Source organism: Ascidiella aspersa, chromosome 4 (assembly GCF_963924565.1).
Source record: "Ascidiella aspersa chromosome 4, kaAscAspe10.2, whole genome shotgun sequence".
Lineage (NCBI taxonomy): Eukaryota > Metazoa > Chordata > Ascidiacea > Phlebobranchia > Ascidiidae > Ascidiella > Ascidiella aspersa.
In genome coordinates this window covers 33,279,996-33,305,695 of record NC_139450.1, presented here as the reverse complement: position 1 = coordinate 33,305,695, position 25,700 = coordinate 33,279,996, and the positions used below count along the sequence as shown (strand labels likewise).

At 34.0% G+C, this 25,700-nt stretch overlaps 2 protein-coding genes across 3 annotated transcripts; both read right to left on the bottom strand.

Moving 5' to 3' along the window:
• Nucleotides 1–465: 465 nt before the first annotated feature.
• On the bottom strand, nt 466–2,958 carry LOC146157598 (uncharacterized). Its single transcript, XM_083388270.1, has 4 exons — nt 2,953–2,958; nt 2,225–2,345; nt 1,638–1,847; nt 466–1,131 (listed from the first exon to the last, which is right to left on the bottom strand). The coding sequence occupies exons 1-4, from the start codon at nt 2,956–2,958 to the stop codon at nt 467–469; spliced, it is 1,002 nt and encodes a 333-aa protein (XP_083244396.1). The 3' UTR covers nt 466.
• On the bottom strand, nt 2,595–25,471 carry LOC146157597 (uncharacterized). Of its 2 annotated transcripts, XM_083386558.1 has the most exons (9): nt 24,850–25,471; nt 7,790–7,920; nt 7,155–7,245; nt 6,866–7,040; nt 6,663–6,793; nt 5,486–5,673; nt 5,108–5,320; nt 4,617–4,790; nt 2,595–2,713 (listed from the first exon to the last, which is right to left on the bottom strand). In XM_083386558.1, exons 1-7 carry the CDS (start codon nt 24,926–24,928, stop codon nt 5,303–5,305), a joined length of 813 nt encoding a protein of 270 aa, XP_083242684.1. In that variant the 5' UTR covers nt 24,929–25,471; the 3' UTR covers nt 2,595–2,713; nt 4,617–4,790; nt 5,108–5,302. The 2 variants fall into 2 exon arrangements, with proteins under 2 accessions (XP_083242684.1, XP_083242683.1); XM_083386557.1 differs by having other exon boundaries at nt 5,108–5,673.
• Between the last annotated feature and the right edge of the window lie 229 nt (nt 25,472–25,700).

Genomic DNA, 25,700 nt, shown 5'->3' with positions numbered 1-25,700 from the left:
TTCACTGTTAGTGTTACAGAAATTACAAATGCTTTTGCAAACATTTTTGAATGACATGAAGCCAGGCAAACACATACAGGAATTATTATTCTGGCTGATACAAGGACCACCTTCTCCACCTATGAGTGTACATGTGATTCCATCTCCAATATACTCTTGCTGACAGGTACAAGTGTAACTACCATCTATGTTGGTGCAATTTGCATCGAAGTGACATAAATTTGAAGCATTATTACACTCATTAATATCTGAACAATTGAAACCATCACCAGAATAACCAGTCTTGCAGGCACAAGTGTATCTACCATCTGTGTTGGTGCAAGTAGCATTTGAAAGACATAAATTTAGAGCAATACTACACTCATTAATATCTACACAATTGAAACCATCACCAGAATAACCAGTATTACAGGCACAAGTGTAACTACCGTCTGTGTTGGTGAAATTGCATTTGAATGACAAGAATTTAAGGTATTAGTACACTCATTAATATATACACAATTAAAACCATCACCAGAATAACCAGTATTACAGGCACAAGTGTAACTACCGTCTGTGTTGGTGAAATTGCATTTGAATGACAAGAATTTAAGGTATTAGTACACTCATTAATATATACACAATTGAAACCATCACCAGAATAACCAGTCTTACAGGCACAAGTGTAACTACCATTTGTGTTGGTGCAAGTTGCATTTGAATGACAAGAATTTAAGGTATTAGTACACTCATTAATATCTGAACAATTGAAACCATCACCAGTATAAACAGTCTTGCAGGCACAAGTGTAACTACCGTCTGTGTTGGTGCAAGTTGCATTTGAATGACAAGAATTTAAGGTATTAGTACACTCATTAATATATACACAATTGAAACCATCACCAGAATAACCAGTATTACAGGCACAAGTGTAACTACCATTTGTGTTGGTGCAAGTTGCATTTGAATGACAAGAATTTAAGGTATTAGTACACTCATTAATATATACACAATTGAAACCATCACCAGAATAACCAGTATTACAGGCACAAGTGTAACTACCATTTGTGTTGGTGCAAGTTGCATTTGAATGACAAGAATTTAAGGTATTAGTACACTCATTAATATCTACACAATTGAAACCATCACCAGAATAACCAGTATTACAGGCACAAGTGTAACTACCGTCTGTGTTGGTGAAATTGCATTTGAATGACAAGAATTTAAGGTATTAGTACACTCATTAATATATACACAATTGAAACCATCACCAGAATAACCAGTATTACAGGCACAAGTGTAACTACCATTTGTGTTGGTGCAAGTTGCATTTGAATGACAAGAATTTGAAGTATTAGTACACTCATTAATATCTGAGCAAGTTCTTGTCAAACAAATTGATGAATTTAAAGAATATCCAGAATTGCATTGACATGAATAACCTGATGTTGAATCTGTGCAATTTGTATTGGATCCACATGTGTTTGTACCAAGAGTGCATTCGTCCAACAGTGTGCAATTTGTTGTGTCACCAGAATAGTTACATGAACAGAGACAATTAAAGCCTCCATTTGTGTTGCTACAAAACCTGTTTTCAGGACAGTTGTGACTTCCATATTTGCATTCATCCAAGTCTGTGCAAATAATTCCTGTTCCTGTATAGCCAGCATTGCATAAGCAGGTGTAACTGCCATCTGTGTTGGTGCAATTTGCATTTGCGCTGCATGGATTGCTGGTTGTACACTCATCTATGTCAGTGCATGTTGTACCATCGCCAATGTAACCTTCATTGCATGTACATGATGCGTTAGCACTGCTGGTGGTGCTGCATAATGCATTGGCGTTGCAAGAACATGAACTCCTACTGTCTTTAAAAAAAATCATTGATGGTTTTTATATTACAAAAACATGAAGTTGCTTTTCTATAATGAGTATTGTCAAATAAAACCGTTAGTAATTGTAACTTGATTGGTCACATATTTGCTGTCATCATAAATAGTCACATATTCTACCCATAAAATAAAGTTATATGTCACTCAATATTAACTATTTAAAAAAAAATTGTATTTGTATTACTAAATTAAACTGTAGTGTAATAATATTGCTGAATCCATGTTAAATCCTGGTACATTTGATGATGCAGTAATACTAGAATAGCAACTAACAGGCGATCTTTAAATTTGTCCGAATATACAAGTAATTTTAGTGATATTAAAATGTGTTTTCCACTATGTAAGTTAGTTACTTAAATATCCAGTAAAGGTTGTAGTTGGGGAATTGATTAATTGTCCGAGAGCAGTTTTGGCAGATGCAACAACGTTAATGTTTGTGTCGACTCCAACAGGAAACTGGTTGTTTGTTGTTGTCTAAAAGTGTTTCAGGTGAGTTTAAAGCTTTTTCGAAGATGGATATTTTACTGTTTTTGCAACTAATCTAAAAAAATTGTCAATAATATGAACTGTTGCTACCAGGCATAATATACATCAAAAAGTTGTGTTTGCGCTTTGTGATTATTATATTTTTTGTTTGTTTAAAAGTACACTTACTAATAATAAGACTTTTGATGAATCTAGGAACCCCTCATTAAGAGTTTCGGTAGATATTCCACCAACGTCATTTGTGTATGTAAATGTGAATTGGGAAGCTCTTGCAACAATATTGGATTGAAAGCGAATAGAGGCTATTCTATCGGCTACACCAGTTACCTTGAACGCAGTCGATGAAACTGAAACAGCTGTGAGAAGACAATAAAAGAATTACATTTTATTAAACTGACAAACATATACATGAAAAACGAACGGGCTTTATATACTTTACAACATCAAGGGGGCGGCAAGTTAGGCTATATTAACTTTACACAAAGTGTACACACTAAAGGTAGAGAATTAATTTTAAAAATAAAATTTTAAGACTAAATTATTACTATGTTACCCGAAACCACCCTAGCCCTAATGTTTCCTTCGGGCTACTAACCCACATTGTTACGTGTTCACTAACACATTAAACACCTAAATAAATTAATTGCCACAAGCCAAATCTTAGAGTTCATTAAGTTATATTACAAATTGATAAATAGCGTTTTAGATTACGCGTTCCAGCTTTCGTTTGCCAAACTATTTCTTCAGTTACATAATATCATATTTGATGATGTAATGTTTTCGTCAATTTAATTGCAAAATTGCTGAGTTTTCAAGCTTTCGCTTGCCTCGTTTCAAATCTGTGATTTAACCTTTAATAATCTAATAACAGTCAGTCTTGCGGGCTGTGCTCTCACGCTGCAAATTGGCCTTAGAATGGCCGCCGTAAAAAGTGCCTAGCTATGTTAACAAAGTGCCGGCCAGTCTTATTGGCCAAATATGACAAAACTTTGTGTCCTTTCACCGATATATTTCTTCTTATAATTTCTTTCTACATATTGGCTATATACATGCAGTATCTTAACAGTCTTGAGCAGAGTCTTTCGCACAGTCTTTGCGCAGTCGTTCGTGCAGTGTTTAAGCCGACAGCCGCCGTAATAGGCGGTGGCTGCCTGTCTCACATTAACAAATTCACGCCGTTGCGCCCTACCGGGCAACTGTATAGGGTAAAGCACTAGGCCCGATACACGAGCCACGGTGGGGTGCAACACACATCCTAATCCTAAGCTCCCCAAAAAATTCTGTGGTATTTTTAAGGAATATTGTAAAGGCAGATCGAATACTAATTAAGTTAGGTGTTAAGTTGTACATAAAACACTAGAGGGATAAATCAAAAAATTTAAATGTAAGGACTAAATTATTACTATCCTACCCAATAGAACCTTAACATAAATGTTTCCTTAGGGCTACCAACCACCAACATTAAGCCCCCTAAAACATGTTGCGTTTTAGAAATTCTAAGAAGGCGGAAGATTTTAAAAGTTTTATTTTCCAAGTTCAATATGCAAATGTTGAAACAAATTCTGAATTATTTCCTGACTAAGTTAGATATAATTTAAAAAAAAAATCATTCTCTTTATCACTATCAAAACTAAACAATAAATGCATGTTGTGAGTTATGGCGTGTCCTAAGTTTTAAACTCCAACATGAAGATGGCACTGGTCAGTTGCTATTGGTTTATCTTGACAACAAACTCTGAAACTACTAGACAACTAAATAAAAATAGTAGTTTGCCAAAGTTATGTGAAAAAATTTCAAAGTTAACTTTTGCCAATAATGAGTAATTTTGTCATTTTAGCAAAGGGAGTGGAGAATAATGATGTCTTTTCACTACTTTAGGTTCAAATGTCAACCTTAACCTGTGATTATGGCCATGAAGTTAAAATGTAAAATATAAAAGTAATATACATTCCAAGGCTTGTTTCAGCTTTTTAGATCGGTTTAGTGAAAAGTTATGTAGTAGACTCTTGTGAATATTAAACTCGTCCATGTAAATAACTAAATTAAGTAGCTAAAGAATCAAATAGGAAATTAAATCAAACCATATTTATTTACAAACTTATGACAACATTGACTAAATATTTCACACAAAACAAAGTCAATTGAAAAATGAACTCTTAGTAATTACACAGGTTATTCATCGCAAAGCCTGTCATCACGAATTCATTGCAAAACATGTTATCACCAGTCAAATAAGTACACCAAATGAAATTGCCAACCTGAAGTATGAAGAATAACGATGTTGTCAGATGCAAGAGAACTAGTAGAAGTAAAAACTCGGTCATAATACGCAAGTCCACCAATGCAAACTCGGATCAGATAATTTTGCTTCAAAGCATAAATTGTGTTCGGCTTCACAGAGAGGATTCCATTGTTATAAGTTTCAGCAGCAGCTATAAAAACATAAAAAATATTCTGTTTAGTTTAATAGTACAATAAAATTTTTAAATCTTAAGAAATTTAACCAAAGACACAATTAGGTTGATTTAAGATTTCAACATTTCTTGAGGACTGGCATTAAAACATAATAAAATAGCAGTTCCTTTTTTATCTGGAAAACGAAAAATCAGTACATATATTGTATATATCTTGAACCCTTAATAATATCTAAATATAAAGCAAAAGGTTTGGTGATTATTTAATCTTAATACATAGCAAAAAAAATAACAAATAAAATAGACCATAAAATTCCTATCTATGTTAGGCTTACCTTCATTTACTTGAAATGTTATATTTGATGTTTCTGTTACTGTTGCAGTTGAAATTGTGAAACTTGTAACTTGTCCATTTTTGTTGTAAACAACAAACTGTCGGTCAGTTAACGGAACGCAACTTTTGTCAGCTGTTGCACTTTCACTTGCTGACACTTGGACAACATTATTTGATGCTCTCACAACATTAAAAGTTACGATTCCAGTTGATGCTACAAATAATGTCAGTATTAATAACTAACACAGCTATTTGAGAATGTAAAAAACAAACCTCCGGATCTAATACTTCCATTGTAGAGGGTTGTATTTGCTAGCACTAAGCTCGTTGTGGCTGGAGTGCTAGAAGTGTCAGAGAGAAAAATCTCAGCATGACTCACAATATTGCTGCTAATGCATTCGAGTTTGACAACACTCAAAGCAATAACATTGCTTGAAGCCGAGCTATAAGCACAAAGAAGTTCAGAACCAATCTCATTCGCCAATGTTGAATTGGTGGCGATGTTAAAGCTGCTGGAATCACAACATCGGGTTTTTAATTCCACCCTTGCGAATACCGATGTAGAATCTGATAAATTGTAAAACAATGTTATTTAGTCAGTTCACTTCCTTGAAGTAAATGCATGGTTTGTTTGTTAAACTGATATATTTCCTTAAAACGGTGCGCAAAAACATACATTTAGCATTGAACAGAATAGCAATGCTAGTAATTCTGGTAACTTTTAATATATATATATATATATATTGCCAGCAAAGGCATCGCCGCCACATCTTAGATTGAAAAAAATATTTTTTTAATGATTCATATAAAATCAGAGGGCCTTAAATTACTAGCTTTGTTAGACTATTCTGCTGTTAGTGTAAAATAACATCTAAGCCCAATACGATGAGGGACTTGGCGCATATTAATATCCTACAAATGCCTTACTTACATATATATAAGTTAATGCAAAACAATAAAATTGTAATCAAAACTTTTCAACACAGGAGAAGGCTTTGTCATAGTGATTTGTTTTGGTGGCAATTTAAAATCATTAAGAGTTTTATTTATTTTGACAGGTTACTGTTCAGTAATATGCTACCTTTTTCAAATAGGTATTAAGCAAGAAGTTAAACATATATTGCATTAGCGAAAGTAACAGGGGGTTGGGTATAATATGTAATAAATTCAAAAATAACTTTAGTTACAAAGAGTTAAATAGAGTAAAGCCAAATGAATGCTGTATTTTAAAACAAGTGTGTCGCGAATGCACAATTTTTTTATTTTCATTTTTTGTGTGCCATAACCTAAAAAAGTTAGGGATGAACCAAACTACTATAGGAGCTGTTTATTGCCTAGGTTTTTCACTTCTAATTTACATCAATCAGTTAAACCTAAATTTAAGATTGGTATTTTGCATCAGAGCCCTCCATTAATGCATTTTGTGACGTATTGTCACAAAACTTCAGCAGGCGTGGAAAACATTGTTAATAGCCAATGGAAACCTATCAATTACCAGGCAAGGCTTTGGGAGGTCTTAGTAACATAAATAAAATTAAAAATTTTTTTTTTCCAACCTGTCTTTGCAGTAAATGCAGCTCCATAAGGACTTTGAGTTGAAGAGTAAGTAGCAGTACCATTTCCTTGCGCAGATTTAGAAACCCTTGCTTGAAATGTGTAAGTTGTACTTGGGTCAAGGTTTGCAATTCTAAAAATATTTATAATAGTAAGATATTGTTATTTAATTGATATTTAAATAATTCAAAAGTTTACCACTTACATAGCTACATATGAAGTGGTGAATGTAGCATCTGGAATAGTGGCTGTGGCTTCAACATTGGTCAAAGTGTTTGTGTATTTAACTTGCCACTCGGTTGCGCCTGGTGTTTGTTCCAGGAATAAAGTGATGGAAGTGTCCGTAGTTATTGCACTCAACACTCTTGATCCAGATGGAGCTAACCATTAAATACAAGTAGATTAGAAAAGGCAATCATTTATGCACTACTTAAAAAACATAAAATGCTTACATTAAGGAAGAATAGTAATAGAACTAAATGACAGCAATTTACCTGTTCTTGCATATTGAGTGATAGAAGTTCCACCAGCATCGTTAAAATTTATTGTGGCAGAATACACAGTATTACTACTAAGTCCAGTTACCTGTAACAATCAATATTACACCATACGTTACTACTATTAAAACAATATACTAATGGAATAAACTTCACCCTACACAAAACTAGTGACCACCTATTTTGATCAATTATAGTTTATAATGCAGCACATTTTTATGTAATTGTAACTGAAAATTTTTACTGAGTTATTATATTTATAATTATAATGTAACATACCTTATGTCATGTAATTGATCTAACTCTGGTGACTACATTCATAAATTTGATACAAATTTCACAAAAAGGACAAAAATTTGCATTACAAGTGACAGGTTATCATTTTTTTTTTTTAATGTCTACTAATGGAGTATTATGGTTTGAGGTTGTAATATGACGTAGTAAGAGTACCAAAGCCTATACCGAAGTGTAAAACGCTCAAAATTCTACCTACTTCTTTATGGGCATTCATTCTACATCTAACTATAACTTTAACTATTATTTAAGGCTTACCCGAAACAATAAAAATGTTACCTACTTTTGTATGGGCCTCGATATTCTTACTTCAATTTGTCGTTTTTATCAAAAGTTACCGTAAAAGATGTTCCAGGAGCTGCAGCATCAGCAACAATGTCTTCTCCATGTACCGATTGGGCAAAAATTGATTGCGCAGTATTATTAAATGAAACTTTAAAGGTTGTTGTGGTTTGCTCTGATATCGTCACTGAGGAAACAAAACACATTTTATTAAATCTAGAGTATACTCAGATTGGAAAGTACAATCGCCTTGAATAATATATCAAGCATAAAACCATAACTGTGATTCTCAACCTTTTATGGCCTATTACCCCTCATATATAATAAAAAGATTTTGGCACCCCAAGTGGATTATTTTACTAAAATGTCACTATAAATGGATAGGGAACAACCCAATCAACTTAAAACATGTAGGAAAATGTCATTTGATATAATGTTCTCTAATCTTACACAAATAGTTCTATAAAGAAGCTTACCAATTGAGCAAAAATTGGATTCTTGAAAATTTACAAATACCTATTGGCACCCTTGAGCATTAGAAACAGCACATCAGGGTGCCGCGGCCCCCCGGTTGAGAACTACTGCCTTGGTAGGTTTCTGTTTTTTGGTATAGTACTGTATTTACTGAGGCGCAAATATGAGCCAGTCTGCATTCTGTGATAGATGCAAACCCGATATTTTTTCTAAAGAAATCTGTGCGCATACCTGCATGGTATATTGTGAACTCAAACACTTAGAAAAAGGGTAAATTGTGGTAGGATTTTCAACCTATGGTGTGCAAAAAACATAACACATCAAAGGTAAAACAATGCCATTTAATTTCGTTTAATTCAAACTACTTTACCTCTAAACTTTATTTTATCAGTATTCACATTAAAAGGGTAAAAAATGGTGTGTTATATGGCAACCTTATCTAAAAGGCACATATGTTTTTGCTATTGGGTTTGGCAACAATACAAGCTTGGTAAAAGAAAACTAAGGTTTTATAACTTTTCTCGGCTGATTCCATATTACACCTGCGGCTGAGAGTGTGGGACCAATCTATTTTAATCTGCATTTCATGCACTTTATTCCGAGATTTTAGGTGTCAGCACCAAATTTTGTGTACCATATTAGAAACTTATATTGCGTGGGGGATATGCAGCTTAAATTTGCGCAACTGGAATAACATTATTGGTAAAAATAACGGCCCAAATTTTTAGATGTGTACCATATTAGAAACTTATATTGCGTGGGGGATATGCAGCTTAAATATAAGCAGCTGGAATAAAATATTCGCTGAAATTTGCGCAACTGGAATAACATTATTGGTAAAAATAACGGTGAAGTATTAGTACACTCACTAATATCTGAGCAAGTGTAACCGTCACCAGAATAACCGGTCTTGCAGGCACAAGTGTAACTGCCATCTGTGTTGGTGCAAGTTGCATTTGAATGGCATAAATTTGAAGCATTATTACACTCATTTATATCTGAACAAGTGTAACCGTCACCAGAATAACCGGTCTTGCAGGCACAAGTGTAACTACCATCTGTGTTGGTGCAAGTTGCATTTGAATGGCATAAATTTGAAGCATTAGTACACTCATTAATATCTGAACAAGTGTAACCATCACCAGAATAACCAGTCTTGCAGGCACAAGTGTAACTACCATCTGTGTTGGTGCAAGTTGCATTTGAATGGCATAAATTTGAAGCATTATTACACTCATTTATATCTGAACAAGTGTAACCATCACCAGAATAACCAGTCTTACAGGCACAAGTGTAACTGCCATCTGTGTTGGTGCAAGTTGCATTTGAATTACAAGAATTTGAAGTATTAACACACTCATTATTATCTGAACAAGTGAAACCATCCTCAGAATAACCGGTCTTGCAGGCACAAGTGTAACTACCATCTGTGTTGGTGCAAGTTGCATTTGAATGGCATAAATTTGAAGCATTATTACACTCATTTATATCTGAACAAGTGTAACCATCACCAGAATAACCAGTCTTACAGGCACAAGTGTAACTGCCATCTGTGTTGGTGCAAGTTGCATTTGAATGGCATAAATTTGAAGCATTATTACACTCATTTATATCTGAACAATTGAAAATATCACCAGAATAACCAGTCTTGCAGGCACAAGTGTAACTGCCGTCTGTGTTGTTGCAATTTGCATTCGAATTACAAGAATTTGAAGTATTAGTGCACTCATTTATATCTGAACAAGTGTAACCATCACCAGAATAACCGGTCTTGCAGGCACAAGTGTAACTGCCATCTGTGTTGGTGCAAGTTGCATTTGAATGACATAAATTTGAAGCATTAGTGCACTCATTTATTTCTGAACAAGTGTAACCATCACCAGAATAACCCGTCTTGCAGGCACAAGTGTAACTACCATCTGTGTTGGTGCAAGTTGCATTTGAATGACATGAATGTGAACCAATACTACACTCATTAATGTCTGAGCAAGTTGTTGTCAAACAAATTGATGAATTTAAAGAATATCCAGAAATGCATTGACATGAATAACCTGATGTTGAATCTGTGCAATTTGTATTGGATCCACATGTGTTTGTACCAAGAGTGCATTCGTCCAATAGTGTGCAATTTGTTGTGTCACCAGAATAGTTACATGAACAGAGACAATTAAAGCCTCCATTTGTGTTGCTACAAAACCTGTTTTCAGGACAGTTGTGACTTCCATATTTGCATTCATTCAAGTCTGTGCAAATAATTCCTGTTCCTGTGTAGCCCGCATTGCATAAGCAGGTGTAACTGCCATCTGTGTTGGTGCAATTTGCATTTGCGCTGCATGGATTGCTGGTTGTACACTCATCTATGTCAGTGCATGTTGTACCATCGCCACTGTAACCTTCATTGCATGTGCATGATGCGTTAGCACTGCTGGTGGTGCTGCATAATGCATTGGCATTGCAAGAACATGAACTCCCACTGTCTATAAAAAATCATTGATGGTTTTTATATTACAAAAACATGAAGTTGCTTTTCTATAATGAGTATTGTCAAATAAAACCGTTAGTAATTGTAACTTGATTGGTCACATATTTGCTGTCATCATAAATAGTCACATATTCTACCCATAAAATAAAGTTATATGTCACTCAATATTAACTATTTAAAAAAAAATTGTATTTGTATTACTAAATTAAACTGTAGTGTAATAATATTGCTGAATCCATGTTAAATCCTGGTACATTTGATGATGCAGTAATACTAGAATAGCAACTAACAGGCGATCTTTAAATTTGTCCGAATATACAAGTAATTTTAGTGATATTAAAATGTGTTTTCCACTATGTAAGTTAGTTACTTAAATATCCAGTAAAGGTTGCAGTTGGGGAATTGATTAATTGTCCGAGAGCAGTTTTGGCAGATGCAACAACGTTAATGTCCGTGTTGATTCCAACAGGAAACTGGTTGTTTGTTGTTGTCTAAAAGTGTTTCAGGTGAGTTTAAAGCTTTTTCGAAGATGGATATTTTACTGTTTTTGCAAGTAATCTAAAAAAATTGTCAATAATATGAACTTGCTACCAGGCATAATATACATCAAAAAGTTGTGTTTGCGGTTTGTGATTATTATATTTTTTGTTTGTTTAAAAGTACACTTACTAATAATAAGACTTTTGATGAATCTAGTAACCCCTCATTAAGAGTTTCGGTAGATATTCCACCAACAACATTTGAGTATGTAAATGTGAATTGGGAAGCTCTTGCAACAATATTGGATTGAAAGCGAATAAATGCTCTTCTATCAGCTCCACCAGTTACCTTGAACGCAGTCGATGAAACTGAAACAGCTGTAAGAAGAAAATAAAAGAATTACATTTTATTAAACTGACACACAAATACATGAAAAACGAACAAGCTTTATACTTTACAATATCAAGGTGGTCGCAAGTTAGGCTATATTAACTTTACACAAAGTGTACACACTAAAGGTAGGGAATTAATTTTAAAAATAAAATTTTAAGACTAAATTATTACTATGTTACCCGAAACCACCCTAGCCCTAATGTTTCCTTCGGGCTACTAACCCACATTGTTATGTGTTCACTAACACATTAAACACCTAAATAAATTAATTGCCACAAGCCAAATCTTAGAGTTCATTAAGTTATATGTTACGACTTTACTAGTAATTCTAGAAAATTACCTAGGCCTCCTGTAAAGTCGCTGTGAGTTCTTATTTTCGGGCAATAAATAAACTACCAAAGAGAACTTATATTAAAGACCACAACAAGAAAACCCAATGTACAGATGTATTGGTTGCAAGAGTAGAATATTACCACACCACAGACAATAATGACACTTAGACACACACAATTACTTACAAAAGACAGACAGAGCATAATGAAGCTTAAAGTTTTACTCGCTAATTTCACAAGGCTACACCCAGAAGTCTATTTTAGCTGTAGGCGGTGAGCCGCTCGTAATATACGCTAAAACAAAACTCCTTTTCACGCGAACCGACGCGCTCCCGGAAACCCCAGGCCCGCCTTACAGGGCGGCCGTTTCGTGGAAAGATAACATTGGGCGGACCTTTTAGTGAGAAGTTAAACCGCGCCGGAAAACAAGCGATTAATGATCGCGAGATTTGCAGAAATGTTTGGAGACAGGAAAAAAACATGTCTAAAGTCCAATTAACGGCGAACACCACAGCGCACAAGAATATTACATTAATATACGATTATACATGTCTCGAAATGCGAAAACCTAATTCCTAGCCCTCAATTTAAAAACCAAGGCGCTAAATTAATAATGAATGTTAGAATTTACAGTCGGCGTAATTAGCAACCGGTGATAATTTTGTAGTGCTAATTAAGCACGTAACATTATATTACAAATTGATAAATAGGTTTTTAGATTACGCGTTCCAGCTTTCGTTTGCCAAACATTTTCTTCAGTTAGTTACCTAATATCATATTTGATGATGTAATGTTTTCGTCAATTTAATTGCAAAATTGCTGAGTTTTCAAGCTTTCGCTTGCCTCGTTTCAAATCTGTCATTTAACCTTTAATAATCTAATAACAGTCAGTCTTGCGGGCTGTGCTCTCACGCTGCAAATTGGCCTTAGAATGGCCGCCGTAAAGAGTGCCTAGCTATGTTAACATAGTGCCGGCCAGTCTTATTAGCCAAATATGACAAAACTTTGTGTCCCTTCACCAACATATTTCCTCTTATAATTTCTTTCTATGTATCTTAACAGTGTTGAGCAGAGTCTTTCGCACAGTCTTTTCGCAGTCGTTCGTGCAGTGTTTAAGCCGACAGCCACCGTAATAGGCGGTGGCTGCCTGTCTCACATTAACAAATTCACGCCGTTGCGCCCTACCGGGCAACTGTGTAGGGTAAAGCACCAAGCCCGATACACGAGCCACGGTGGGGTGCAACACACATCCTAATCCTAAGCTCCCCAAAAAATTCTGTGGTATTTTTAAGGAATATTGTGAAGCCAGATCGAATACTGATTAAGTTAAGTGTTAAGTTGTACATAATACACTAGAGTTAGAAGATAAATCAAAAGAATTTAAATGTAAGGACTAAATTATTACTATCCTACCCAATAGAACCTTAACATAAATGTTTCCTTAGGGCTACCAACCACCAACATTAAGACCCCTAAATTATGTTGCGTTTTAGAAATTCTATAAAGGCGAAAGATTTTAAAAGTTTTATTTTCCAAGTTTAATATGCAAATGTTGAAACAAATTCTGAATTATTTCCTGACTAAGTTACATATAATTTAAAAAAAAAATCATTCTCTTTATCACTATCAATAATAAACAATAAATACATGCTGTGGGTTATGGCGTGTCCTAAGTTTTAAACTCCAACATGAAGATGGCACTGGTCAGTTGCTATTGGTTTATCTTGACAACAAACTCTGAAACTACTAGACAACTAAATAAAAATAGTAGGTTGCCAAAGTTATGTGAAAAAATTTCAAAGTTAACTTTTGCCAATAATGAGTAACTTTGTCATTTTAGCAAAAAAAGTGGAAAATAATGATGTCTTTTCACTACTTTAGGTTCAAATGTCAAAACCTGTGATTATGGCCGTGCAGTTAAAATGTAAAATATAAAAGTAATATACATTCCAAGGCTTGTTTCAGCTTTTTAGATCGGTTTAGTGAAAAGTTATGTAGTAAACTCTTGTAAATATTAAACTCGCCCGTGTAAATAACTGAATTAAGTAGCTAAAGAATCAAATAGGAAGTTAAATCAAACCATATTTATTTACAAACTTATGACAACATTGACTAAATATTTCGCACAAAACAAAGTCAATTGAAAAATGAACTCTTAGTAATAACACAGGTTATTCATCGCAAAGCCTGTCATCACGAATTCATTGCAAAACATGTTATCACCTGTCAAGTAAGTACACCAAATTAAATTGCCAACCTGAAGTATGTAGAATGACAATATTGTCAGGCGTAGGAGAACTAGTAGAAGTAAAAATTCGGTCATAATATGCGAGTCCATCAATGCAAACTCGAACCAAATAATTTTGCTTCAAAGCATAAATTGTGTTCGGTTTCATAGAGAGGATTCCATTGTTATAAGTTTCAGCAGCAGCTACAGAAACATAAAAAATATTCTGTTTAGTTTAATAGTACAACAAAATTTTTAAATCTTAAGAAATTAAACCAAAGACACAATTAGGTTGATTTAAGATTTTAACATTTCTTGAGGACTGGCATTAAAACATGATAAAATAGCAGTTCCTTTTTTATCTGGAAAACGAAAAATCAGTACATATATTGTATCTTGAACCCTTAATAATATCTAAATATAAAGCAAAGAGTTTGGTGATTATTTAATCTTAATACATAGCAAAACAAATAATAAATAAAATAGACCATGAAATTCCTATCTATGTTAGGCTTACCTTCATTTACTTGAAATGTTATATTTGATGTTTCTGTTACTGTTGCAGTTGAAATTGTGAAACTTGTGATTTGTCCGTTTTTGTTGTAAACAACAAACTGTCGTTCAGTTGACGGAACGCAACTTTTGTCAGCTGTTGCACTTTCATTTGCTGACACTTGGACAACATTATTTGATGCTCTCACAACATTAAAAGTTACGATTCCAGTTGATGCTACAAATAATGTCAGTATTAATAACTAACACAGCTATTTGAGAATGTAAAAAACAAACCTCCGAATCTAATACTTCCATTGTAGAGGGTTGTATTCGTTAGCACTAAGCTCGTTGTGGCTGGAGTGCTAGAAGTGTCAGAGAGAAAAATCTCAGCATGACTCACAATAATGCTGCTAATGCATTCGAGTTTGACAACACTCAAAGCAGTAACATTGCTTGAAGCCGAGCTATAAGCACAAAGAAGTTCAGAACGAATTTCATTCGCCAATGTTGAATTGGTAGCGATGTTAAAGCTGCTGGAATCACAACATCGGGTTTTTAATTCCACCCTTGCGAATACCGATGTAGAATCTGATAAATTGCAAAACAATGTTATTTAGTCAGTTCACTTCCTTGAAGTAAATGCATGGTTTGTTTGTTAAACTGATATATTTCCTTAAAACGGTGCGCAAAAACATACATTTAGCATTGAACAGAATAGCAATGCTAGTAATTCTGGTAACTTTTAATATATATATATATATATTGCCAGCAAATGCATCGCCGCCACATCTTAGATTGAAAAAAATATTTTTTTAATGATTCATATAAAATCAGAGGGCCTTAAATTACTAGCTTTGTTAGACTATTCTGCTGTTACTGTAAAATAACATCTAAGCCCAATACGATGAGGGACTTAGCGCATATTAATATCCTACAAATGCCTTACTTACATATATATAAGTTAATGGAAAACAATAAAATTGTAATCAAAACTTTTCAACACAGGAGAAGGCTTTGTCATAGTGATTTGTTTTGGTGGCAATTTAAAATCATTAAGAGTTTTATTTATTTTGACAGGTTACTGTTCAGTAATATGCTACCTTTTTCAAATAGGTATTAAGCAAGAAGTTAAACATATATTGCATTAGCGAAAGTAACAGGGGGTTGGGTATAATATGTAATAAATTCAAAAATAACTTAAGTGATAGAACACACAGTAGTAGTTACAAAGAGTTAAATAGAGTAAAGCCAAATGAATGCTGTATTTTAAAACAAGTGTGTCGCGAATGCACGATTTTTTTATTTTCATTTTTTGTGTGCCATAACCTGAAAAAGTTAGGGATGAACCAAACTACTATAGGAGCTGTTTATTGCCTAGGTTTTTCACTTCTAATTTACATCAATCAGTTAAACCTAAATTTAAGATTGGTATTTTGCATCAGAGCCCTCCATTATGACATCTTGTGACATATTGTCACAAAACGACAGCAGGCGTGGAAAACATTGTTAATAGCCAATGGAAACCTATCAATTGCCACGTAAGGCTTTGGGAGGTCTTAGTAACATGAATAAAATTTAAATTTTTCCAACCTGTCTTTGCAGTAAATGCAGCTCCATAAGGACTTTGAGTTGAAGAGTAAGTAGCAGTACCATTTCCTTGCGCAGATTTAGAAACCCTTGCTTGAAATGTGTAAGTTGTACTTGGGTCAAGGTTTGCAATTCTAAAAATTTTATAATAGTAAGATATTGTTATTTAATTGATATTTAAATAATTCAAAAGTTTACCACTTACATAGCTACATATGCAGTGTTAAATGAAGCATCTGGAATGGTGGCTGTGGCTTCAACATTGGTCAAAGTGTTTGTGTATTTAACTTGCCACTCGGTTGCGCCTGGTGTTTGTTCCAGGAATAAAGTGATGGAAGTGTCCGTAGTTATTGCACTCAACACTCTTGATCCAGATGGAGCTAACCATTAAATACAAGTAGATTAGAAAAGGCAATCATTATGCACTACTTAAAAAACATAAAATGCTTACATTAAGGAAGAATAGTAATAGAACTAAATGACAGCAATTTACCTGTTCTTGCATATTGAGTGATAGAAGTTCCACCAGCATCGTTAAAATTTATTGTGGCAGAATACACAGTATTACTACTAAGTCCAGTTACCTGTAACAATCAATATTACACCATACGTTACTACTATTAAAACAATATACCAAAAGAATAAACTTCACCCTACACAAAACTAGTGACCACCTATTTTAATCAATTATAATTTGTAATTTAGCAGAATGTAATTAATCACATTTTTTTATAATTGTAACTGAAAATTTTGACTGAGTAATTATATTTATAATTATGATGTAATTTAACTTATGTCATGTAATTGATCAAAAGCCCATACAGAAGACTAAAACAGTCATAATGATACCTACTTCTGTATGGGCTTTGAAATTCTATGTCTACTAATGCTTTTATATTAAGTAGAAGTTTAAAAGTCCCTATTGAAGTAAATGAAAAATGTTACCTACTTTTGTATGGGCCTCGATATTCTTACTTCAATTTGTCGTTTTTATCAAAGGTTACCGTATAAGATGTTCCAGAAGCTGCGTCGTCAGCAACATTGTCTTTGCCATGTACCGATTCGGCAACAATTGATCGAGCAGTATTACTAAATGAAACTTTGAAGCTTGTTGTGGTTTGCTCCGATATTGATACTAAGAAAACAAAAACACATTTTATTAAATCTAGAGTAGACCTAGATTGGAAAGTACAATCGCCTTGAATAATAAATCAAGCATAAAACCTTGACTGTGATTCTCAACCTTTTATGGCCTATCACCCCTCATATATAATAAATAGATTTTTGGCACTGCAAGTGGATCATTTTACTGAAATGTCACTATAAATGGAACTGGAAAAACACAATTAATGTAAAACATGCAGGAAAATGTGATTTGATATAATGTTCTCTAATCATAAACAAATAATTGTATAAAGAAGCTTACCAATTGAGAAAAATTGGATTCTTAAAAATTTTCAAATACCTATCGGAACCCTTGAGCATTAGAAAAGACACACCAGGGTGCCGCGGCCCCCCCGGTTGAGAACTACTGCCTTGGTAGGTTTCTGTTTTTTGGTATAGTACTGTATTTACTGAGGCGCAAATATGAGCCAGTCTGCATTCTGTGATAGATGCAAACCCGATATTTTTTCTAAAGAAATCTGTGTGCATACCTGCATGGTATATTGTGAACTCAAACTCAGAAAAAAAACACTTAAACTTAGAAAAAGGGTAAATTGTGGTAGGATTTTCAACCTATGGTGTGCAAAAAACATAACACATCAAAGGTAAAACAATGCCATTTAATTTCGTTTAATTCAAACTACTTTACCTCTAAACTTTATTTTATCAGTATTCACATTAAAAGGGTAAAAAATGGTGTGTTATATGGCAACCTTATCTAAAAGGCACATATGTTTTTGCTATTGGGTTTGGCAACAATACAAGCTTGGTAAAAGAAAACTAAGGTTGTATAACTTTTCTCGGCTGATTCCATATTACACCTGCGGCTGAGAGTGTGGGACCAATCTATTTTAATCTGCATTTCATGCACTTTATTCCGAGATTTTATGTCAGCACAAAATTTTTAGATGTGTACCACATTAGAAACTTAGGATATTGCTTGGGGGATATGCAGCTTAAATATAAGCAGCTGGAATAAAATATTCGCTGAAATTTGCGCAACTGGAATAACATTAATGGTAAAAATAACGGCCCAAATAGACGTAAAAAGCGACATGCTTTATTGTTTAAACGTTTCTGCAAATGCTCATGTCATCATCAGTGATATGAAGGCCACATCAGTTACACCCGTTTATATACACTTTAGTTGCATGTGTAACTGGTGTGGCCTTCTTATCTCTGATGATGGCATGAGCATTTGCCGAAACGCTTGAACAATAAAGCATGTCGCTTTTTACGTCTATTTGGGCCGTTATTTTCACCATTAAAGTATGTAACGATGTCTATCAAATTTTTTCGCGGCGATCCAAACACTAAGCATAAGCATAACAGCGATGTTTCGCACTTTTTTTTATCATTTCTTTATGCGACTAAAGCGTATATAAACGGGTGTAACTGACAAGGCCTTTATATCACTGATGATGGCGTGAGAATTTGCCAAAACAGTTGAACAATAAAGCATGTCGGTTTTTACGTCTATTTGGGCCGTTATTTAAGCATAATATTCAATTTAGGGTGTGCAAAAGATTAGTTTTATAAAATGTCAGTTGCGCACCTGCCATAGAACAAAGACTGGCCAATCTGAAGCCCAAATAATTGATAAAAATACAAAGAGTTTAGCGACATTCTTACAGAGTTTGGTATAACTAATACAGTTGTGACTGGTGGTAAAGGGGAAATTGGTGAAATTAACCAATCAACCTGATTTACCTTTTAGTTGTGATGGTTAATTGGTTTGTTATGTTGTTCATGGGGGCAAATATTTATTGCTTTCAAATGGTGGTTTAACAATTTTTTTTGCCTAACTGGCAGCGTTTTAGGAAAGGCAGGCCAAATATACTGAATGGAAGTATGGAACACTTGAATGCAATTTGAGTTGACTGACAAGAAAATTTAAAGACTGCGTTACAAACGGAAAATACTTCGACCAAATGTTGAGCCCAATGCAAGATAAGGTATGACGTAAAGCAGTACTAAATTAATTAAAATCCAAATTCAGGTGACGTCGCTTCCTGATCAAATCGTACTTTTTTAGCAGAAATAAAATCAGCGGCATCATTCTTTTTTGGGGAATGCTTTTTATCGCGTGATTTTTAAGTTTGGAGGGTTGTAATGACGCATTTGACATCACCACCGAGCAGTGCAGACACTGCGCACAATCATGGCCTTGTCTAACTTTTGTGAAGCCAAAAAAAACTTAACTCTCGCACCATTTTTAAAAGTTCCAAAGAAAAACTGAGTAAACTAGAAAAAGACAAATGTTGGTTGTATGTGACGTAACAATGTTTGGCAATTAGGTGAGCAGATAAAGAATTACAAGCTTGACGTCGAGTGTTGCACTTCTCACGAAAAGCAAGTAGTAATGTGTAAGAAAAAATGCGTTACAATTGGTCAAAGAAGGTTTAGCACTACAAGTTTGAGTTTAACTAATACAAATTAAAACTAGTGACACAGGTTTTGCAATACCACAACATTGCTACAGACGTATGCTCGTGGCCCCCCAATGACCGCTACGTGGCCCCCACGGGGGGCCGAGTGCCACGGTTGAGAAACCCTGATTAGATTATAACTGTTGTTTTGATTTCCAATAAATTGGATTTTAAGTAATTGTTAAACAATTTGTCTTATTGCGGTCGCACAATAAAACTTGCATTAAAGGTCGCACAATAAAACTTGCATTGGCCGCGAGCTGAAAAAGGTTGGGAAGCGCAATGACTTGACTTAAGTTACTGTTTTTAAATGACTTTGACTTATTAGGTCTTTCGGACAATTGACTTGGACTGTGTCAGATAACTTGGGTTTAAATTAAGTGTTTTCATTAAATTTTTTTTAATAAAATTGGGTCTTCATGTCAATTTAGGCACATAAAACAATTTGCTAGCTGTTTGTTGCGTTTTTTGTTATTTTTAGTCGAGTTATTGACAGCTGACTCGATGAACCTTTTTCGTCGATTCTCGTTTTTTTTTTATGTTCCAAATAAAATCTTAATCCTATTCTATTGATTGTAATCGGACACGACTTTACCAATTTTAATAGGTAAGCCTTTAATTTATTATGTCAATGACATGACTTGAAGATGACTTGCTCTCAAAATGACTTGACTTGGGCATCTGGTGACTTGGACTGGGACTTGTTATTTTATTAAAAGACTTGATTGGGATTTGAGTCACTTTTAAATGACTTGTTTACAACACTGACTGAGCTATTTACCAGTGTTGTAAACAAGTCATTTTGAAATAACTTAAGTCCAAGTCAAGTCTTTTGCAAAAATAACAAGTCAAGTCCCAGTCCAAGTCATCGGTTGCCCAAGTCAAGTCCCAGTCAAGTCATTATGAGAGCAAGTCAGTTTCAAGTCATGTCATTGACATAAAAGTAAACTGTTAAACTATTAAAATTGGTAAACTCGTCCGATTATAAGCAACAATTTAACTAAAAAAACACACAAACGCAATATACAGCAATAAGAGTGTTTAATGTGCAAAACTTGAGATAAATTCAAATGAAAAACACTTAATTTACTCCCAAGTTATTTGACAAAATGACTTAAGTCAAGTCAAGTCAAGTCATTTAAAAACAGTGACTTAAGTGCTTAAGTGCACTTAAGTCAAGTCAATGACTTAAGTCATTACAACACTGCTATTTACTTGGGTCGGGGTTCGGGCTACCGTTTGGATTAGGGTCGGTCAAGTGTTATTATAATTATTCTCCGGACAATAGATGCCTAAAAATACTTCATGTTAATCAAAATATGTCTTATCGTTGCAAATGGCTGCATTAAGGATTACGTCATACCTTATCCTGCTTTGGACTCAACATTTGGTCAAAATGTTTTCCAGAAAAACACGCTTAAAAATGGTAGATACTTAAACATGCATTGTGAGGTCCCAAATCCAAGCATTATAGGAAAGTTTCCTATTGGCTGAAATTTTATGACGTCACAGACGCTCAGCTGAGCGGCCGAACTAGGACTTCAGAGTTGAACAAACTATCGACCTCAATAATAAATTAGCAGAAAAGCTATTTTTTTTTTATTTTAACAGTTTGAATAGTTTAGTTATAGATTTTCGCACGTTTTTTCAATTTTTTATAAAAATACAGATTGCTGTCATTAGTTACCAATGACGCTTTCTTGACTCGCTTAGCATTAAGCAAGCCTAAGCGCTGCTTTAAATGTCATCTTTTTGAATAACTAACGAATTGCTTTTTACAAGTTAAGAGTTTGGCGCTGGTCTAGAATCCTACCACAATTATTAAATCAGCGCACAATTTTTAGTTAGCGTTTGGGTGTGTCAAGTATTATTATATTTTTTATTTAATAATAATACTTGACCAACCCTAACCCAAATAAGTGCGTTGTGGTAAGATTCTAGACCAATTTTAACTGCTTTTTTGAGAACCCCTTTGCAAACCCAAATTAAAAGAGGCTGTCTATTGGTTACAATTGTATTCATTCCGGCATATCTGCTAAATCAAATTTCCAAAAGCACAATGCATTTTATTTTTTGAATAACTCGTACAAACACGACAACAATTTTTTGCAGTAAACTATTTTAAAAGTAATAAAATATAATTAATAACATAAATATGAAGCTGACCCAAAACAAAATCTATCAATATGTAAATGCTCTTTAGGTATACATGTGTATGTTTTTAAGCTGTTGTTTAACCCCATTATTATGAAATTCATTTTTATTGCAAGATAATGGAACACAATGTAAGCGTTTCAATGTAAAAAAATGTTGTTGCACTTTGTTGGGGATGATTGCTTCTCCAGTGCTATGGGGTCACTTTGATTTTTTTCCTGCTCTACATGGTGACTTTGACAACAGGTCCTTCTGCCCAAGAAACTAACATTTCCTCCAAGTGTGTTTCCTCAAACCCAAGCAGGTATAATACAGCTACCGGCTAAAGGTCCTGCTTGTAAAATACAAAAAAACCTAATGACCACAAAAGATTACCTTAAGGATGCGGTTGGAAAATCTTGATATCTAAAAAAATTTAGAGGTTGTAAATTAATAATTGTGATACCAGTCAACTCCTTTTTAGGTATTAATGAATTGTTGTTGGTAAAGTCACTAACATGTACATAAAATGTAATGCCAGGTGCAGAATTTTTTTTTATCAGGAATAGTTTACAAAAGTAGCTTTCTGTTAAAAGAAACTATAATAGCATTTAAATATCATGATTCTATAATTAAAATTTCTCTATATTTATTCATGCAGAGTAAAAGATTACTTTAGCATTGAGCAAACACATGTATATACATGTAGATAGATGCTCGACAAATTTGTACTAAATTAACAAATGGTATGTTAGACCTAAGTTAAGAATACTACTTTATAGATTGATAAGCAAATATTAGTGTTTGTTGTTCTGTTTTTTTTTTTTTAATACCTACTATTTCAAAATACCTTGTTATTCTACTTTGGACATTGTTAGTTTAAAATAAAACCTTTTGTTGAGATTAAATTTATCAATTAAGAAAATAAAGGAAGCAATACAAATAATGTCTTAGATTGCTTAGAATAATTATTAAAATTTGAAATTCTTTATGCTAATGCTTATTTTTTGTTTACTTACAAGAAGCTAGTTTTTATTTCACTTACAAGAAAAACCAATTGGGTCGCCAAAGCTTAGTCTTCATACCTAAGCTTAATATTTGGGTGGCTGCGAAAAAAGGTTGAGAAGCACTGGCTTACATCATGTTCCATTTATCTTGCAATAAAAATAAATTGTTTTTGCAATTTAATATTTTTCTCTTTCATAATACTTGCATTTAACAACAGCTTAAAATCATACAGATGAATATTTAAAGCATTTACATGTTGAAAGATTTTGTTTTTGGGTCTTTTTCACATTTATTATTTATATTTTAATACATTTAAAAAAGTTTACTGCAAAAGTTTGTTGTCGTTTTTGATTGAGTTATTCAAGGAATAAAATGTGTTGTACTTTTGTAAAATTGATTAGGCAGATATGCGAGAATGAATACTATTGCAACCAATAGACATCTTTTATGGGGGGAGGTGGGGTTGCAAAGTGGTTCTTAAAAAAGCAGTTAAAATTAAAACTCTTAACTTGTAAAAAGTAATTCGTTAGTTATTCAAAAAGATGACATTTAAAGCAGCGCTTAGGCTTGCTTAATGCTAAGCGAGTCAAGAAAGCGTCATTGGTAACTAATGACAGCAATCTGTTTTTTAGCAAAGATTGAAGAACTGGGTGAAAATCTATGTTTAGGTTTGGGTGGGTGTGTGGGGCACGGGGTTAGTAGTTTAAGCTTCTGACTCCCGTTTTAAGTTGACTAGAAGGTTGCGTGCGTATAACTCGTTAGCCAACCACAATGCTTCTGGTGATTAATAATTGTATTATCTGATAAGCGAACACCCAGTTGAAACTATAGTAGGCGGACAAGTTAGCATATAGGAGATGCTACTTGCAAATGTCAAAGTTGCGAACAGCACAAGACGTCAACAAAGAAGAAGTTAGTTTACAAGCGGATAGCGGCAGTCTTAAATAGCTACCGACAATCCAACTGCTAACTGCAGAAACAGGCCATTTAGCATTTAACACTTTGGTGCGAGCAGCGTTGCTTCGCATAGACAATTATCGCTGACAAAGCAAATACATCACAAAAGTTACTGTAAATACAATAGCTCTTAAGTCGGTAAATTCATGCAAACTACAGGTGCAGTATTATTAATAAAAATACTGAACCCATCCTAACCAAAATAATGTGCGTTGTGGTAGGATTGTAGACCAGCGCCAAATCTATAACTAAACTATTCAAAGACACACCCAAACGCTAACTCGCACCCTAACCCAAATATTGTGCGCTGATTTAATAATTGTGGTAGGATTCTAGACCAGCGCCAAACTCTTAACTTGTAAAAAGTAATTCGTTAGTTATTCAAAAAGATGACATTTAAAGCAGCGCTTAGGCTTGCTTAATGCTAAGCGAGTCAAGAAAGCGTCATTGGTAACTAATGACAGCAATCTGTATTTTTATAAAAAATTGAAAAAACGTGCGAAAATCTATAACTAAACTATTCAAACTGTTAAAATAAAAAAAAAATAGCTTTTCTGCTAATTTATTATTGAGGTCGATAGTTTGTTCAACTCTGAAGTCCTAGTTCGGCCGCTCAGCTGAGCGTCTGTGACGTCATAAAATTTCAGCCAATAGGAAACTTTCCTATAATGCTTGGATTTGGGACCTCACAATGCATGTTTAAGTATCTACCCTTAAAAATATGTACAGATAGGGTATTTACCCTGTTTGATTACTTTGTGCGACTTAATATATTTATTGTCAGCTGGGTTAGATTTAACAGCGATAAAATATCTACCTCTAGCATTATAAAGATAAATGTGCAAGAAACTACACCAAATTAAAAAAAGAATAATGTAGTGTGCTACGATGCGTCGCAATACAAAACAAAAAGGTAGCTAATTGTTAACTTTTGACACTATTCTTTTAAACTTACCGACTAGCTGGCCCCATGTTGTTGTTGTAGCGAAGATATTCAAGCAGAAAACAAGAAAAAATAAATCCAAAGTTTTCATCCTTTGCGTTACAGCGAATAAGCCTGTTTAATTCGTCAACATTTCCAAAATACTGCAAGTTCACATCATAACATCAACGACCAGTGTATTACAAAAAAGCTTTTAATTTGTATGTTTTGATTTATTATTTAAGCTTATTAATAATCATTTGGGAACGAACCGGAAAAACATCGGGTATTGGCATCGAAATAACATGTCGAGAATCTAACATCCCTACAAAGTAATTTATCTCTCAATAGAGGTGTCCAGTAAAACGGATCGGGGAAAAAACAGATACCAAGTGGTAGTTTGGATAATATCGGGTTAGAACCGATACCAAGTAATAGTATCGGTACTTGTCCGATAATATCGGTTTAAAACCCATACCCGAGGCAATGAGGTATTAGGCTATCTGTACTCGTCCCATACTGATCAAACGCAGTGAATCTACATTGAAAGTAAATTTATTAAAATATAATAGGTTAGCCTGTCACGCCAAAATTTGTCCGGCCACAATCGGTCCGGTCGGATCGATTTTGGCGTTGGAACAGCCGCTAAAGCAGGTCACAGTTTTTAAATGTGAATTAAAAAAAAAGAATAAATAAAAAAAATAAATGTGATTTTTTTTTTAATTTTGTAAAAATGATATTTTTAAGGATAAATAAGCGATTTTAAAGGCCGGATCAGTTTTGGCCCAGGACCAAATTTCGCGTTACAAGCCCACTAACTGGGGAAAACTAAACTTCTTAAAGCTAAAGAAAATTTTAGACCAATAACCACCTGGAAAAATGCC